This window comes from Elephas maximus, chromosome 12, assembly GCF_024166365.1.
Source record: "Elephas maximus indicus isolate mEleMax1 chromosome 12, mEleMax1 primary haplotype, whole genome shotgun sequence".
NCBI lineage: Eukaryota > Metazoa > Chordata > Mammalia > Proboscidea > Elephantidae > Elephas > Elephas maximus.
The window spans coordinates 47,500,362-47,519,769 of NC_064830.1; the positions used below are offsets into that span (position 1 = coordinate 47,500,362).

General features: G+C 43.5%; 1 protein-coding gene across 1 annotated transcript in view; it reads left to right on the top strand.

Moving 5' to 3' along the window:
• The window catches only part of PLB1 (phospholipase B1), a 148,953-nt gene that overhangs the window by 23,787 nt on the left and 105,758 nt on the right, over positions 1 to 19,408 (top strand). The window contains exons 9-11 of the mRNA XM_049904022.1: positions 562 to 666; positions 1,516 to 1,620; positions 2,726 to 2,782. Coding sequence (XP_049759979.1) covers positions 562 to 666; positions 1,516 to 1,620; positions 2,726 to 2,782 — 267 coding nt within the window. The remainder of the gene's footprint in view (positions 1 to 561; positions 667 to 1,515; positions 1,621 to 2,725; positions 2,783 to 19,408) is intronic.

The window sequence follows — 19,408 nt, forward strand, 5'->3', positions numbered from 1 at the left end:
CTTCTGGAAATTGGAAAGAAAACAATTTAGCCTAAATGTATTTCATCTTCACAGAGCATGATTTCCATACATTTCTAAAAATTTTCATCAAATTTAAGTTATTTGGACCCAAACCCTACAATTTTTGGTTTTGCACCCAGAAAAGAAGTTCACAGGTAAAAGTCAGGGTAGAGACAACTAGAGATGGTGGCAACAGGAAAAAGGAGAGAAAGACAGTACTAAGCGGGAGAGGAGGCATTTGAGAAGGAAGAAAGGCAAAAGGAATACAGAGTCGGGGAGGGGAGGATAGGACGCAGGTTTCACATGTGAGGAGCAAAGGAGGGGAGGGTATACCAGGAGATGGAGCCCATCTCCACATCCCACCCCTACAGAAGGGGTAGGTGGGGAACAAGAGGTTCACAATGTACCTTCTCACCCTATATTCTCCCCAACATTTGCTTCCTTCCTTCTCATGCCACTTCTAAGACTTCCAAATTCTTCCCCACTCCCTAAGCAACTTCCAGTTTCCGTCACCCCTTCTTCCCCCAAGGGGCAGGCTGATGGCACCTAGCACTGCACCAGTTCTCTCTTTCTTCTCGTTCCACCTGCAGCCCCCCAGCAGAGCCCTGCAGATGCTCCATGGAGACTTCAAAGCTGTCCAGGGTTGTGATGCAGTGGTCCTATCAGGTGAGCCCGCCCTGGGAGACTGGGTTGCTGGCTCACAGGGGATGAGGTGGCCATGGAGAAGAACAGAATTAGGGCACAGCTCAACCAATGCTAAGTTTGCTAACATGGGACTGCGTCAACTGGATTTGGGACTGAGAGTCAGGAACCAAAGAGAGCTTCCTAATGACTATTGAATATTCCTCCTATGGGACAGGGCAGAGGGGGAAGGGTGGAGGAGCTTCAGGTAAAATATAGTGAAGAACTTTGCAAATTCCTTCTGAAAGGCTCTTGGTAATTTACCACGTGTACTACTGCATGTGGCCAGGGAGCTGGTTTTGCTCAGGCTGTGCCTGTACCCCAGGCCATAGCTCCAGTGGGAGAGTCAGGGCTCCTGAAGATATGCTTTCTAGTTTACAGAAGAGACCCCAAGAGAGTGTGGTGGCTCATGAAAACCATCGTCGCAAACAGCTCAAAGCGCAGTTTCTACTGCCATGTTTAACATGATGGTTTTGTTTAAAAAAGTTATGTTTGGAGTTGTGAGGTGCTTCTCACTCCGGAAATGACCACTTTTTTTTTTAACATGGTTAACAGCACACCCCTCTAAAGAACTTAGCCCTTGAGGAGATGGTGGGGTGTCTAGCCAGATGCTGGGCAGGCTTATATTTCCTGAGCTTCCAGATAATATATTTCAGGTCTACCTGTGCTATTGCCTGACTGCTGGGGCTTCAGAGGAGAACAAAACCCCAGCTTGGTTCCTCAGAGAGCTGGGAAGCATGAGATAAAGAGGGAGTTTTGGAATTGTTCCAGGGTGGGGCAGGCTCTACCTTGCTCATGCTTCTGACTGTTTGCCTCTCTGCTCCCTTCCTTCAGAAAACCTGGGAGGAGCTCCTGGCCTCCAGCAAGTACAGTGAGCAGGAGTCATTCACGGTTGTTTTCCAGCCTCTCTTCTCTGAGACAGCCCTGTTGCCCCTCTTGGTGAGTGAGAGCTATAGTTGAGGCACAGGGGCGCAGACTGGAGAGGGGGCCTGGGCCACAGTTCTACCCTGACTCCCCTCTCCGACCCATCACCTCTGCAGAAGACCCAACCCAATCAGCTTCACTGAACCCAGGATATGTTGTCTCAGGGACAAATGCTGCGATGTTCTTATACTTTCTTGTGTCATTCCCCACAAGGTTGGATAGCCCCGAGAGGCAGGTTCTTAAAGGCAGGGCAGCCCAGAGCTCAAATGCATGGGCTCTTCAGATTCATGTCTTCTAATCCTCGCCTTGGAATGGGTCAGCTGTATGACCTTGGGCAAGTTGTTTGAACTCTCTGTGCCTCAGTTCCTCATTTGTAAAATCAGGATTGTTATGAGTACCCCTACCTCTAGAGTTGTTGTAAGGGTCACACGAAGTAATAAATACACAGAACCGGGGCTGGCCTGGCACTTAGGAAGCACTTAGTACCTCTTAGCTATGTTGTAATCACTCAGGGCAGAATTTCCAGGAGCACCAGTCATGCTCCCCCCCTCTGCACTCTCTTCTGCACCCATCCCTACAAGGGACAACAGGTTCAAGTGGTCCCCTGGGTAGATGGGCAAATGCCCCTTGCTCCAGTGCAGCCACCTAGACCATGTAGCACTCTGGGTGGGCTCACACATGAAGCCTTGGAGCCTCAAGGAGCCTGGCTCTTGACTGCTAGAGTCATCATTCGTGCTCCAGGACTAAGATGTTTAAAGTAATGCTTTAAGAGGAGGAGGAGATTATCACCTTCCCATCCCCTCCATTCATCTCCCACTCAGACCACACCTGAACCACTTCCTTGTCACTGGCTCCTTCTGTTCAGTTCAGTTGTGTAGAAGCCCATGAACACTGAGCAATCAAAGGCTTGACCTGCTTCTGTAAGCCCCTATCTCTGAGCCCTGACCCTAGACAGCAATCCTATAAATGCTTACCATTGCTGATGGTGTACTGAGGGGAGAGTATGGAAGGTTCAGGAACCCCTATCTCTACACCAGGGAAAAGCATGTGTTGGAGGCAGGCCTATTGCATCCCTTTTGGGGGCACAGAGGGGTTCTTTTCTTACTTGGGTCTCTTTCAGGGGGAGCCACCACTCCAGGATCTCATCGGACTTGCCTTGAATCTCTGGAACAGCATGGTGAGTGGGCCCGAGGCCATGAGTCAGGACATGGGCCTCCAGGAGGGGCAGGGTCTCTACTGCCACTCCCACTATTCACACTGCTCTGAGGAGAGGAGCTGTAAGACGCCCACAGGGTCCTAGGACAATGTGTCTGGGCCACTAGGGAAACTTCTCACACCCTGGGGACAGCCAGTTCTGACCACTGGGGGGTTTGACCTCCTTGTCCCAGAGGCTGGGCCACAGACATCTGGGGAGGGGACTTTTGGTGGGGCCTCAGGTCTGCTCTTCCCAGGGGTGGGGCAGTTTCCTCACAGTCTGTGTGGAAATCTTTACTTGGGTGTGGAGCTGGCTCACATCCCAACTCCTATCCAGCTTTCTATCATTTTACAGTTGTATTGCATCTGCAGTTTTAAGGGCCTAGGGTGGTACCTGGGACAAGCAGGGTCTTTAGAGTCACGAAGACCTGGGCTCAAATCCTGGCTTCACTCTTCATAAGCTATGTGAGTTCAGGGCCTCAACTCCCTTTCGGCAAAACCCAGATCATAAGTCCTGACACAACACTTGTCAAGTGTGTACCATGTTCCTGGCCCACAGTAAATACTCAATGTGAGTTGGCCAGTTTTACCAGAACTATGACAGACTTCCCCAGGCTCCAAAGGTCCCCTAGGGCCATCTGGAATGAGTCAGCAACCAGAATGCAATGTCAAGGGTTCTCTGTTATTGCTTTAGCTTTTCCCAGGCCACCAGACAGAGATCTGATTTTCCCATTTACTTTTTCTCCATCCAAGTTGCCCTCTTGTTAGAATTCCAATGACAGCATCTTGTTTTTTCTTCTTCTTTGCATTAGAAAGATTTCTCTCCATGTCCCCAGTGGATGTGTCTGCTGGGTACAATAAGCCCCTATACTTCAGCTGTATTAGCCATTGCAAGACAGAGAGCAGGGAGTGGAAGGGCAGGGAGCAGCCCCCAGCCAGCCCACACCAATGGAAGCACACTGTCCTTTGGATCAGGCATTTGATTTCTTTGAACAGGGACCCTGGTTAGTAGACCTAGCCCTTAGGTGGGGTATTCCCTCAGAACACCACTTTGCTTCTTATCTTTTATGAGGGGCAAAGGAAGTAAAACAGGACCCCCAGTGGGGGTTGCCCTCCCCCCACCCCCTCTCTGAGGGAGAAAAATCCATTATTTCAGTTCACCCAAACCTCTCTCCCCCTTTCTCCCAACTAATTAAAGGGCATGTACTGAGCACCCTGCCCTATGCTGGGTGCCAAGGAGGGTACATGAGAAAACCAAACATGGCCACTGTCCTCAATGAGCTTAAGAAGTAGCTGGGCAGGGTGGGGAACCCAGATGAAAAAAAGAGTCAACAGGAACTCAGTCAGTAGTGTTGTACTGGGCTGTGCCAAAAGTGATATGGACAATGTGGTCAGGGCAACCCTGTGAAGGCAGGACTTGAATTAGCTTTGTCGGATGTATCAGAAGGGATAAGGAAGGTATTCCCAGGCAAGAGGGCCTTTGTGAGAAAATGGTGGCATGGAAAAAAAAAAAAACCGAATACACCAGATGCATTAGCAAGAGACGGTAAGAACTTGGTCTGATAAGCGCTGAAATGTGGAGATAATGAGGCCCAGAGAATGAATGAAGTGCCTGGGACATCGGAAAGAGAGAAGCTGATGACAGCAGATCCAGGGTGAGAGGGCTGGATTTCCTCCTCTTTCTCCTTTTATCTTGTTATTTATTGTCATTGGTGGCAGTGGCAGCAGTGATGATAATCACCATTTATTGGGCCTTCTGGGTGCTGTCCCCTGTGCACACAGATAGGCACGTAGCATGCACAGTGCCTTACAACCTAGTTGAGGGACAGATGAGAAGGCACACAGAAAGAAATACAGGTCTCACGCTAACAGCCAAAGGACTGGGCCACAGTAAGTGTCACAGGGGTTCAGAGGAGGAGGAGGCTTTCAAAGGTGGAATTTTACCCTTACTCTTTCCAGTCCTGCCCAATCAGCAACAAGGTCCACAGCTTCCCAATAAGAGTTCCTTAAGGCCCGTGCGTCCCAGGTCAGTGAGGAGGGAGGGAATGAGATATGTATGGGTTTCCCCAAGCATGCCTGTTCCCTACCTTCCCCATGGGTGAAATACCAAGCCATTCCACAGCTTGCACAGCAAGAACAGCTTTTAGAACCAGGGCTTCGCATCATTCATTCTGGTTTGAAGCAGTCGAAGCCCTGTTTAGAATACACTTGCAACTCCAGAAAAAAAAAAGAAAAAATCTTTTTTTTTTTGGTAGGAATAAATCCATAAGAAATTAAGAATTTCACAAAAAAGACCAGACTTACTGGTCTGACAGAGACTGGAGGAACTCCTGAGACTATGGCCCCCAGACACCCTTCTAACTCAGAACTGAAACCATTGTCCGAAGTTCACCTACCACTCAAAGATTAGATAGGCCTATAAAACAAACAATAACACAGGGGAGGAACGTGCTTCTTAGATCCATAAAGTATATGAGACCAAATAGGCAATACCTGCCCAAAAGCAAAGACAAGAAGGCAGGAAGGGAAAGGAAAACTGGATGAATGGAAACAGGGGAACCAGTGTGGAAAGAGGGAGAGTGCTGACACATTGTAGAGATTACAACCAATGTCACAAAACAATTTGTGTATAAATTTTTGAATGAGAAACTAATTGGCTCTGTAAACTTTCACCTAAACACATACACACACACAAAAACCAAAGAAGAGTTTAGCTGAACTAGTAAAGAATATCTGCCTTGACGATCGTGCTCTTTTAAGAACAATCTATATGGGATCAAACTGATAACAGCAACTTGATAGATTAGATAGGGAGGCGGAGCCAAGATAGCAAACTAGTCAGACTCACTAAGACATCCTTCTGTAACAAAGACCCAAAAAAACCAAGTAGAACGGATACAGACATCAATCCTGGAACCCTGAACCTTAAATAAAGGGATAAAGTATTAGACTAGAAGCCACTGAAAAGAAAAAACTGATCAGAAACAGCAAGCAACTAGAGATACAGAGTGGAGGTTCCCTGCCAACTGGCATGACACAGCATGGCCACCTTGGGATAAACCAAAAACCCCACATGAAGAGCACAGAAAGGTGCCTTCGTGGAATTCCCTATAGGAGATAGAGAATTGGAAGGACATACCCGGAGCAAAGTAAGACCCAATTTGCTGGCTGCAGCTCAAGGAAGTGCCCAGACACTCTCATATGGTAACCAGAGGAGCATGCTCCTACAACCACCACCCTTCTGGTGAATAGCAGCACGAACCACCCCAACCTGGCTACCCCAACTGCCAGGGATCACAGTAGGAACACCCCTATTCCTCTCCCCCATCTAGCCCCATCCACACCCTCCCTTCTCCCCCTACTCCATTTCTCCCCTCTGCCTTGCTGTGCTGTGGCCCTGAACAGAACTGACCTCTCGTCACCTTCTTCCCCACTGGCTCTGCCTCACTGTGCAATGGCCCAAAGTGGAACTGGCCCTGCACCATTTCCCTCCCCGCCAGCACTGCCCCACCACACTCTTGGTCCTGAGCTAAACTGGCCATGCATCATCTCCCTCCCTGCCATCTCTGTCCCACCACACCAAGGCCCAAAGTGGAACTGACCCCGTGCCACCTCCCTCCCCACTGGCTCTGCCTGCTGCACCACAGATGAAGGACCCAACCCACCCCCCCACCCCCCACCCCCCCACCCCCCCACCGCTGGACCTGCCCCGTTGCATCATAGCTGAGCAACGAGCCCTGCCTGTCCAGACAAGGTGATTAAAACTATCATGTCCATAGACAAGCAAGCAACAAAGCACGCCAGCATGCCTGCCCAGACATATCAAAACAAAAAAGCAAGACTAAACAAACTTAGTCAATAAACAAAGAAAATAATACTTGAATGTCCCAGAAACAGCAGACAATACTGAAGGATATAAAAAAGCAGGACAAGATGGCTCCAGCAAGTGACTAAAATAATCAGATGACCTTCCAGTAGAAGGAAAGGCAGTGGAACTACCTGGTACAGGATTCAAAAGACTAATAATTAGGGCTCGATAAGAGATTAGGAAAGACATCAAGAAAAACTAAGAAAAAATAGACAAAATAATGGAAAACACAGACAAAATCAACCAGAACATAGCCAAAATAAAGACAAATACAGGCAAAGCAATAGAAGAATTCAGGAAAATAACACGAGAACAAAACATCAAAATAAATAATTAGAAATTATACAAAAACAGAAACTAGAAATCCAAAAGATAAACAACAAAATTTTAGAAATGGACAACTCAGTAGAAGGTTTTAGGAGCAAATTTGAAAAAAGGAAGACAGAATCAGCAAAATTAAAGAGAAATCCATTGATGCTACTTTGAGAAATAATCAGAGAAAAGACTGAAGAAAATCTAAGAATTATGTGGGAAACAATCAAGAGCAAAAATTTGCTAGTCATCAGAGTTCCAGAACAGGGGTAGAAAATGGAAAACACAGAGAGGATTGTTGATTTCCCAGCAGAAAACTTCCCTAATATTTTGAAAGACAAGAAGCTGACTATTTAAGCTCAACAAACCCTGTATAGAATAGACTCCAAAAGAAAGTCATCAAGATATGTAATCATACTGGCCAAAACCAGAGAAAAAGAAAGAATCCTGAGAACAGCTCAAGAAAAATGAGAAGTCACTTACAAAGGGGAAAAAATAAGACTAAACTCTGATTACTTGGCAGAAACTATGCAGGCAAGAAGGCAAGGGGATGGCATATATAAAAACCTCAAAGAAAGAAAGTGCCAACCAAGAATAATCTATCCTGGAAAACTCTCTCTCAAATATGATGGTAAAATTAGGACATTTCCAGATAAACAAAAATTAAGGGGATTTGTAAAAACCAAACCAAACTTACAAGATATATTAAAGGGAGTCCTTCAGTTAGAGGACCAAAAGCATCAGACAACAACCTGAATGAATCCAGGACACAGGACAGCATCAGCCAGATAAGAACCTAGGTAATGAACTGTCAGTGTTAAAATAAAACTAAAAGATTTAAAACAAGGTACCAGAGATGTCAATCTGTAAATGACAACAACATCAAAATAATAAAAGGTGGAATAAGCAATGTAGGTATAGAACTTTCAAATGGAGAGGAAGTCAAGGCAATATCAAGTAATAAAAGACTGGTTCAAACTTACGAAGATAAGGGTAAATTTCAAGTTAACTGCAAAGAAAGTTAATATACCTACTCATCAAAATAATAATAATAATAAAAAGACTCAATAAACACAAAATCTATAATACTGAAAGAAATGAAAAGAAATTCACGAACAAAAGAAACTCAGCATAGGAAATAAGAGAAACAAAGAAAATGTCAGCACCACAGAAAAAAAGCACAACAAAATGACAGCAATGAACTCGCAGCTATCAATAATCGCACTGAATGTAAATAGCTTAAATATACCTGTAAGGAGACAGAGAGTGACATAATGGATAAAAAAGCTTGACCCATCAATAAGCTGTCTACAAGAGACACACCTTAGACATAAAGACACAAATTTGTTTAAAATAAAAAAATATCAAGCAAACAGCAATCAAAAAAGAGCAGGAGTGGCAATACTAGCCTCAGATAAAATAGAATTTAAGGCAAAATCAACCATAAAAGACAAGGAAGGACATTATGTAAGAATTTAAGGGACAAAACACCAAGAAAACATGACCTTAATAAGCATCTACACAACCAAGAACAGGGCTCCAAAATACATAAAACAAACTCTAACAGCACTAAAAAGAGAAAATAACAGTTCCACAGTAATAGTACGAGACTTCAACACATCACTCTTGGTAAAGGACAGAACACCTAGAAAGAAACTCAACAAAGGTACAGAAGACCTAAGGCCACAATCAACCAACTTGACATCGTAGGCATACATAGAACACTCTATGCAACAACAGCAAAGCACACAGTCTTTTATAATGCACACGGACCATTCTCCAGAATAGGCCACATAGCAACCCTCAACAGAATCAAAAACACTGAGATAATAGAAACTATCTCCTATGATCGCAATGCATAAAAGCGAAAATTCATAGCAGGAAGAGCAGGGGGAAAAATAATAAACATGGAAACTGAATAACACTTTGCTTAAAAACCACCAGGAAATAGAAGGAATCAAAGATGGAATAAAAAAAAAAAATTCCTAGAACCAAATGAGAATGAAGACACATCGTACCAAAACCTTTGGAACACAGCAAAGGCAGTGCTCAATTTATAGGTCAATTTATAGCAAAAGATGCACACATTAAAAAAAAGAAGAAAGGGCCAAAATCAAAACATTAGCCCCATAACTCAAACGAATAGAAAAAGAACAGCAAAAGAAGCCCCCAGGCACCAGAAGAAAGGAAATAATAATAATAAAATAAATGAAATGGCACCCAGAAAAACAATAGAAAGAATCAAAAAGACGAATAGTTGGTTCTTGGAAAAGATCAACAAAATCAACAAACCACTGGCCAAACTGACAAAAGAAAAACAGAAGAGAAAGCAAATAACCCAAAGAAGAAATGAGAAGGGGGGCATAACAACAGATCCACCCGAGTAAAAAAGGTTCATAACAGAGTGCTATGAAAAACTATGCTCCAACAAGTTCGAAAACCTAGAGGAAATGAACGAATTTCTAGAAACACACTACAAACTGAGATAGAAAATTTGAACAGTCCCATAACAAGGGAAGAGACTGAAAAAGTAATAATAAAAAAAAAAAAATTAAAAACTTCCAACAAAAATAAGTCCTGGCACAGATGGCTTCACTGGAGATTTCTACCAAACATTCAGAGAAGAGCTCACTTGAGTACTACTCAAACTATTTCAGAGCATAGAAAAGGGATACTCTCGAAATCATCCCATGAAGCCAGCATAACCCTGATAACAAAACCAGGCAAAGACACCACAAAAGAAAGAAAGAAAATTCAGACCAATATCTCTCATGAACATAGATGTAAAAATTCCCAACAAAATTCTAGCCAATAGAACCCAGCATCATATCAAAAAAACAATACACCACAACCAAGTAGGATTCATACTAGGTATGCAAGGGTGGTTAGACATTAGTAAAGCAATCAATGTAATCCACCACATAAAGAGAAGAAAAGAATCACACGATCATTTCAATTGATGCAGAAAAGGCATTTGATAAAGTCCAACACCCATTCCTGATAAAAACTCTCAATAAAATAGGAATAGAAGAGAAATACCTCAACATAATGAAGGGCATCTATACAAAACCAACAGCCAGCATCATTCTGAGTGGAGAGAGGCTGAAAACACTCCCCTTGTGAACAGGAACAAGACAAGAATGCCCTTTATCATCACTCCTATTTAACATTGTGCTGGAAGTCCTAGCCTGAGCAATAAGGCAAGATTCAGAAATAAAAGGCATCCAGATTGGTAAGGAAGAAGTAAAACTACCCCTATTTTCAGATGATGCGATACTGTACATAGAGAATCCTAAAGATTCCACAAGAAAACTATTGGATCTAATAGAAAGACAAGATCAACATACAAAAATCAGCTGGATTCCTATACACCAAAAAAGAGAACTACAAAAAGAAAATCAGGAGAACATACCATATTTATAATAGCCCCTAAAAAATAAAGTACTTAGGAATAAATCTAACCATGAACATAAAAGACCTATGTAAAAAAATCTACAAATCACTGTTGCAAGAAACCAAAAGAGCCCTACATAAATGGAAAAATATACCATTCTCAGGGATAGGAAGGCTCAGCATTGTGAAAACATCAATCCTACCTAAAGCGATCTACAGATATAATGCAGCCCCTATACAAATACCAACAACATTTTTTAATGAGATGGAAAAACTAATCACCAACTTTATATGGAAAGGAAAGAGGCCTCAGACAAGCAAAGCATTAGTGAAGAAGAACAAAGTAGGAGGAGGCCTCACACTACCTGATCTTAAAAACCCTACCTGATCTTAGAGCCTACTATACACTTAGGTAGTCAAAACATCCTGGTACTGGTACAACAACAGACACATTGACCAATGGAATAGAATTGACAGTCCAGATGTAAATCCATCCACATATGGTCAACTGATCTTTGACAAAGGCATAAAGTCCATTAAATGGGGGAAAGGACGGTCTTTTCAACAAATGCTGCGGGCAAAACTGGATATGTTCCCTGTAAAAAAAAAGAAATAGGATCCATACCTCACACTGTACACAAAAACTAATTCAAAATTGATCAGAGTCCTAAATATAAAATAAAAAACTATACAGATCATGGAAGAAAAAAATAGGGTCAACACTACCAAAACCTGTTGCCATCGAGTCAATTCTGACTCATAGCGACCCTATAGGACATAGTAGAACTGCCCCATAGAGTTTCCAAGGAGCGCCTGGTAGATATGAACTGCTGACCTTTTGGTTAGCAGCGTAGCTCTTAACCACTACACCATCAGGATTTCCAGATCAACACTAGGGGACCTAATATATGGGCACAAATAGGATACAAATCATAACTAACAACACACAAACACTAGAAGATAAACTAAATAACTGGGGTCTTCTAAAAATGAAACACTCATGCTCTTCAAAAGACTTCACCAAAAGAGCAAAAAGAGAACCTACAGACTGGGAAAAAAATTTTGACTACGACACATCTGACAAAGGTATACTCTCTAAAATGTATGAAATATGCCAACACCTCAACAACAAAAAGACAAATAATCCAATTTAAAAATGGGCCAAGGATATGAAGAGACACTTCACCAAAGAAGACATTCAGACAGCTAACAGACATTTGAGGAAATGCTCGCGACCATTAGCCATTAGAGAAATGCAAATCGAAACTATGGTGAGATACCTTCTGACCCCAACATTACCGGCACTAAAAAAGAAGGAAAAAAACAGAAAATAACAAATGTTGGAGAGGTTGCAGGGAGATTGGAACTCTTATGCACTGCTAGTGGGAACATAAATCGTGCAACCACTTTGGAAAACAACATGGCGCTTCCTTAAAAAACTAGAGATAGATATACCATATGATCCAGCAATCCCACTCCTAGAAATATATCCTTGAGAAATAAACGATGTCACACAAATAGACATTTGCATATCCATGTTCATTGCATCATTATTCACAATAGTAATAAAAATGGAAATAGCCTAAACGGCCATCAACAAATGAAAGGATAAGCAAATTATAGTACATACACACAGTGGAACATATGAAACGATAAAGAACAATAATGGATTTGCAAAACGTCTTATGACATGGATGAATTTGGAGGGCATTATGCTGAGTGAAATAAATCAATCACAAAAGAACAAATACTGTATGAGACCACTATTATAAAACTTATGAAAAGGTTTACACACAGAGAGAAACAATCTTTGATGGTTATGAGGGAGGGGAGGAGTGGGGAGTGAAAATCACTAACTAGATAGTAGTTAAGTGGTAACTTTGGTGAAGGGAAAGACAGTACACAATATAGGGGAAGTTAGCACAGTTTGACCAAGGCAAAGTCGTAGAAGCTTCATAGACACATCCAAACTCCCTGAGGGACCAAGTTACTGGGGCTGAGGTCTGGGGACCATGGTCTTGGGGGACATCTAGGTCAACTAGCATGACATAGTTCATTAAAAAAAAAAAGTCCTATATTCGACTTTGGTGAGTAGTGTCTGGGGTCCCATCACTTCCAGAGCAAAGGAGAATGAAGAAAACCAAAGACACAAAGCAAATATTAGTGCAAAGGGCTAATGGACCACATGAACCACAGCCTCCACCAGCCTGAGCCCAGAAGAACCAGGTGTTGCCTGGCTACTACCACCAACCACTTTGAAAGGGATCACAATAGAGAGTCCTGGACAGAGCGGGAGAAAAATGTAGAATAAAATTCAAATTAAAAAAAAAAAAGACCAGACTTACTGGTCTGACAGACACTGAAGGAACACTGAGAATATGGCCCTCAGACAACATTTTAACTCAGAACTGAAGTCACTCCCAAATTTTACCCTTCAGCCAAAGATTAGATGGGGTGGGCCTATAAAACAAACAATAACAGAGAAGAGGAACGTGTATAGTTCAATCATGTGTAGGAGACTAAATGGGCAATACCTGCCCAAAAGCAAAGATGAGAAGGCAGGAAGGGAGAGGAACACTGGATGAATGAAACCAGGAACCTGGGGTGGAGAAGGGGAGTGTTGACACATAGCAGGGTTTGCAGCCAATGTCACAAAATAATTTGTGTGTTAATTGTTGAATGAGAAACTAATTTGCTCTGTAAACTTTCACATAAAGCACAATTAAAAAAAAATTAGGGGATTTATGTTAGTGAGGGAGGAACAATTCGGAAAAGGAGAGTGAGAATAGTTGCACAACTGGAAGAATGTAGTCGATCGATGTCACTTAATTGCATGTATAGAAACTGTTGAATTGGTGATGTGTTCTGTTGTGTATATTCTCAACAACAACAAAAATAAATATTTTTTTAGAAAAATTTTTAAAGAAATTAAGTATTTAACAGGCTAGTGCACTGGGCAAGGAAACAGAAACTCTGGGTTCTGGCTCCAATACTGCTTTTGGTTGACTTTTGAGGCAAGTAACTTATCTTTCTGGGCCTCCATGTTCTCTACCTCCCAAAATGGTATAATGTTCCTCAGCCAGCCTCTGAGGGCCTTTACACCCTTGGACCCTCTCATAGACACAGGGAAGGTAGGAGAATCTCTGCCTCCATCTCCTTGGTTCTCTCTGGTGTGTTGGTTGGCTATAACCACAAGCACAGAGAACAAAAGCAGGTATGCTGCTAACCAAAAGATTGGAGGTTCAAGTTCATCCATAGAAGTCTTGGAAGAAAGTCTTGGCAATTTGTTTCAAAAAATTGACCATCGAAAACCATATAAAGGACAGGTCCATTCTGATACACATGGGGTTACAGCGAGTTGGAATAGATGGCAACTGGTAAAATGCCTATCTATGTCCACATTCATAGATACACAGAGGTTCAAATAAGGGCTACCCACGATGGGGAGCAGGGAGAGGCAGCGGAATTGCTGTGATCACGGGGGCCCAGACTCCACCCACTTCCCTCCCCCAGCCAGGGCCAGGACCCAGGAGGGCTCTCTGCTGTGCAGCTCAGAGAGTCATGTGTGACTGGGTACAGGCCACGTCAGTGTCTGTCCTCCCTGATCAAGCCTCCAGATGTGGGCGAACTCTGGGGCTAGTGAAGAAAAAGCTTCATGCACCTGCAGTGGTTGTGAGCAGCACTGTTCCTGGAATACTTCTGGAGTTGTCCCAGCTGAATGAGCTCTCTATGCTGAAGCCTGAGTTCAAAATTGAGGAGTTCTTTGTCTGGAATGTGATCTACTCACTAGCCCCTTTTGGCTACCACCTCAAAAATTTTGGATAATTCTTGGACAGCGGTAGTTTTGAAGGGTTGCAGTTTTGGGGAACTTTGCTCCCAGATCCTTTCAGCAATCAATGACCCCCCACCTTATGCCAAGCCCTCTGCAAGGTGCTGGAGCCACAAGGTAGGGTAAGTAAGACTGTGTCTGCTCAGGAATTGCTTCTAGCCAAGTGGGAAGCCTCCTCTGGAGGGAATTTTTAAGAACATTCTCTACTCCTCCCACATTCCCATTAATTTTGTGATGAGAGAGGCTGTGCAGAGAAGATGCAAGTAATTAAAGGATTGAAGAGTGAAAGCATAAAGACCAAAACCAGTTGCCTCTAGAGTAAAGAGCACATATATTTGTGTGTAGCACAGGGTGGCAGGACAAAGAGGGCCACACAAGAAATTATTTCAAGTACCATGTTGTTCTCAATTCTCACTGAGGATACAGGAGGACAGAGGGTCAGAGCAGGAACAAAGGGGATTAAGTGGAAGCAGGAAGGATGTGTTGTTGTTAGCTGCTGTTGAGTCAGTCCCAACACATGGTGATCCCATGCACAATGGAATGATTCACTGTCTGGTCCTACACCATCCCTATGATAAGTTTTAGATCATACCATTGTGATCCATAGGATTTTCACTAGCTGAGTTGGGGGAGTAGATTGGCAGGCCTTTCTTCCTAGTCCATCTTAGTCTAGAAACTCTGCTGAAACCTGTTCAGCATCATAGCAATTTGCAAGACTCCACTGACATGGGAGGTGGCTGTGCATGAGGTGCATTGGCTGGGAATGGAACCTGGGTCTCCTGCATGGAAGGTGGGAATTCTACACCTGAAGAGACATTTAGGATAAGGCTCCAAAAGGAAATGGATTTGTTGGGAAAATCTATGAAATTTCTTTCCCTAAGGTCCTTTAAAAATAGGCTCTGTTACTGCAGTGTGATGGATTGATTTTGTGTGGCCTTTCTCACCATGGTCTTGTGACTCCCACCCAGGTGATTGGGTGAGATTGTGCAGGTAGAGTAATTGTGGCCCACCAAAGGGATTGGTAAGTTTTTACCATCCTCCTTGGATGGAGGTGAGCCATCCCAGAGGCAAGAAAGAAGAGGATCCCACCACTACCAAGGAAGAAGAGCTAGCACGTCCTTTGGACCCAGGATTCCTACTCTGAGAAGCTCCTGGAACTGGAAGACTGAGAGAGAGAACTGTAACATTGAAGACAGAAAGAAGTGGTGGCAGGAGGACAGACCAGCAGGAGGCACCACAATGGACATCTTGGCCCATGGAACAAGAAAGCTAAGTGCTGGGGTGCCTCTGGGGACTTGTTGGCAGGGGGTAAAAGCGCTTTGTAACACTTGCCCCTGAGCAGAGAAGAGGACGAGAGGCCAGGGAGAGGTGTGCCTATGGCACGGCTAGGAAGAGGCTGTCCTGATGGAAGAACTATATCCTGAGTGTTCCTAAGCCTTAGCTATAAACTGTTACTTCTCTAAAAAACCCTATAATCATGAGTATTGTTTGTGAGTTCTGTGTGGCCCTTGCAATGAATTATCAACCCAGCAGAGGAGTAGAGAGTGCCTCAGGAGGTACAGTTGGTGTAAGAATTGGTAAAGATTATAGAGAAAGGAGGCATGTCTGACCTCCACCTCATAGGAATCAGCCTTGAGCTGTTGATCTTGATTCTCCCTCCCCCTTGGGAAGTTAAAGGAGGTCAGATGCTGCCCGCATGCTGTTTTTATAGTTGGTGCCAGAAGTGGGATTCTTTGCAATGGCTCCAGACTCCTGAAAGCATGGGACTTTGTAAGAGAAAGAACAAAGGGGCTTGGGAAGTGAAACTTTTGATTCTTAGATGCTCACCTTGGTTGTTGTTACCTGTAATGGCTGAAAAGCCACAGCTGAAGAGGCCTGGGGCAAAGGCCAGGTCAGATAAGCAGCATGATTCAGAGGGGGCCTACTGGTTCCAACCACCCAGAGGCCCAAGGCCATATGTATATGAATGGGAAGATAGTTAAGGGGTGGAGAAGAGAAAATGCAACTGGAATGTTTTTTAAAAAGTTATGTGTTTAGGATTATGTGTTTATTTGAATGTACTACGGATATTGAATCTTTCTCCTCCCAGTGTTGTAAAACAGACCTAAATTTATGATAGAAATGAATATTGGGTATTACAGATTACAGATAGCATGTAACTTTGCCTTCAGCCAATACTTGATTGGATATGCTAAAAAGGGAACTAGGATTTGCCTGGGAGAAACATAGACTTTTTGGTTCAGGCCAGTAGCACTATGTATAGAGTGGGAACTTAGGTTGAAAACCCAAGCCCAGATTTTGCATTTGAAAAGGCATGCTGAACCACCTAGAACTGCTGAGAGAATAGAAGATTTGCATTTGAAGCAAGGACCTGTGGGGTCGGGGGCGGGGGGGGCTGTTTTGCTTTTTTTAAGTTCAAGCAAGCAAGTGTGCCTTTGGATGCATCAAGTCAGGAAAAGTCAGTGCCCATCAGAAGGAACTCCCTTCCAGGACTGGAAGTTAGAGGGAGCTGGCAAGTAGACACTTTAGTATGCTCTCTTGTAACCACCCGTGTCCACTCAATGAGTGGAAGTTGGGGAAGTGCAGCAATGAAGAGACAGGCTAAGTTTGGACATGTTCCATTGGCACCCATTGGCCTAGCCCAGGAGGTCTAGGGAGAGAGATGGAGGGAGGGCTGGCTGGTCGGAAGTAAAGGAAGTTGTGTGGACTCCTTAAGTTTATGAGTGGAACCTATTGACCTAGCCCAAAACGAGGCTAGGGATGAGAGAGGGTGAAGCGGCTGTCTGAAGTGTCGGGGGCGGGGGGGGGTGTGTGTGAACTCTTGAGCTTTAAGGCTGCTACCCATTGTGACCTAGTTGGATGGCCAGGGATGAACTAGCCAGAAACCAATCAAATAGAGAGAAATATATTTGACATCATGAGCTGGTGTAGATTGCTGCAATTTGATGGCTTACTCTGGACTGGACTTTGCTTATGGATGCAGATGTTCAAGGTTCCAATCAGAATAGAAGATTCTTCAAGACCAAGGAACATGCTTGTCTCCTCAGAGTACTTATTTGATAGGGATGGGCATTTTAAACATTGGCTATCTAAAATGGAAGGAGATAAAGGCATGAAGTGGCTGTCTTACTTGCTTTTGTTGGTGTGCTTACACTCAAAATGAGGGAGACAAGGGAGGATCTCCGTTGAATAGATTCCTTTTTTCCTAATAGAAAGGTGTGTGTCAGGGTTGTATCCTTTCACCAAACTTACTCAATCTGTATGCCGAGCAAATAACCCCAGAAGCTGGACTATATGAACAAGAACAGGACATCAGGATTGGAGGAAGACTCATTAACAGCCTGAGATATGCAGATGACACTCTGCTGAAAGTGAAGAGGACTTGAAGTACTTACTGATGAAGATTGAAGACTATAGCCTTCAGTATGGATTACACCTTAACATAAAGAAAACAAAAATCTTTACAACTGAACCAATAAGCAACATCATGATAAATGGAGAAAAGATTGAAGTTGTCAAGGATTTCATTTTGCTTGGATCAATGACCATGGAAGCAGCAGGCAAGAAACCAAATGACACATTGCATTAGGCAAATCTGCTACAAAAGATCTCTTTAAAGTGTTAAAAAGCAAATGTGTCACTTTAAAGACTAAGGTGCACCTGACCCAAGCCATGGTGTTTTTAGTCACTTCATATGCATGCGAAAGCTGGACAGTGAGTAAAGAAGAGTGAAGAAGAATCGATGCCTTTGATTTGTGGTGTGGGCAAAGAATATTTAATATACCACGGATTGACAGAAGAATGAACAAATCCATCTTGAAAGAAGTACAGCCAGAATGGTCCTTGGAAGCAAGGATGGGGAGACTCCATTTCACATACTTTGGAGATATTATCAGGAGGGAGTAGTCCCTGGAGAAGGACAAGATGCTTGGTAAAGTAGAGGGTCAGAGAAAAAGAGGAAGACCTTCAAGGAGATGAGGGTCTTCCTGACACAGTGGCTGAAACAATGGGCTCAAGTATAACAACGATTGTGGGTATATCACAGGACCGGACATCATTTCATTGTGTTATAGATAGGGGCGCTATGAGTCAGAACAAACTCGAGGGCACCTAACAGCAACAACATGTTATTGAGGCAGGACTCAAGCTACAAGATTAGATTTTATCTTGAATAAATCTCTTTTGAGATATAAAAGAGAGACTCAGCAGAGCAGAGAGGATAGGGACCAAGAAAGAAGAGCCAGGAAAAGAGCACGTCTTTTGGATTCAGGATCCCTGTGTTGAGAAACTCCAAGACTCAAGGGAAGATTGATGACAAGGACCTTCCCCTAGAGCCGACAGAGAGAGAAAGGCTTCCTCTGGAGCCAGCACCCTGAATTCCGACTTCTAGCCTCCTAGGCTGGGAGAGAATAAATCTCTGTTTGTTAAAGCCATCCACTTGTGGTATTTCTGTTATAGCAGCACTAGATAACTAAGACAGATTGCCACTCATTTTCCAAAAGGTTAAGCTAATTACACCCTCTTATCTGACTTCCATTTGGGTTAAGAGCTAATCTTGAAAAGGCTAAAGTTCTTTCCTTGGCTTCTTGTTTACTGGGGCACAGATACTGGGATAAGATATTGCTGAAGAACCTTGAAATCCTCACAGAGGATGGCAGAGTCAGTGACTGAGCTGGACAGCATGCCCTATCCTGTAGCTTCCTGCTTCTGTGTCCCCGTCAGTGTCCTTGGAAGGGGAGGTGAGGGACAAAGGTGGCATCTGAGCACAGCCCCTGTGGGCAGCCGGGCTGACAGCAGACCATGAGGGTCCCAAACAGTAGATAATAGCACATGAAAAAGAAAATATATAATATCTGAAAGCCACTGTCTTTTTAGAAATATTTATGTATTTATAATGAACATTTAAAAATAACAAAAGGATCCCTCCCACATCTAATTCTTCAACCCCTTTATATTCCGATCTTCCAGTTAATGCTTTTTACCTCATCTTATAATCTGCTAGTTTCCCCTGCTGGCATATCAAACTTTTTTTCTATGTTGTTAATAGCCTTCATGGTTATCATTTAAGTAGCTGCCTATATCAGAGCTGATACCACCATCCTCATTCCTGAATTGCTACCATTCTAGTTGCTGGGGAGTGTGTGGGCTGTGCTGGGTTCCATGTCACTGTACCTCTGTGTCCTAAGTAAAGACAGGTCCTGGGGACC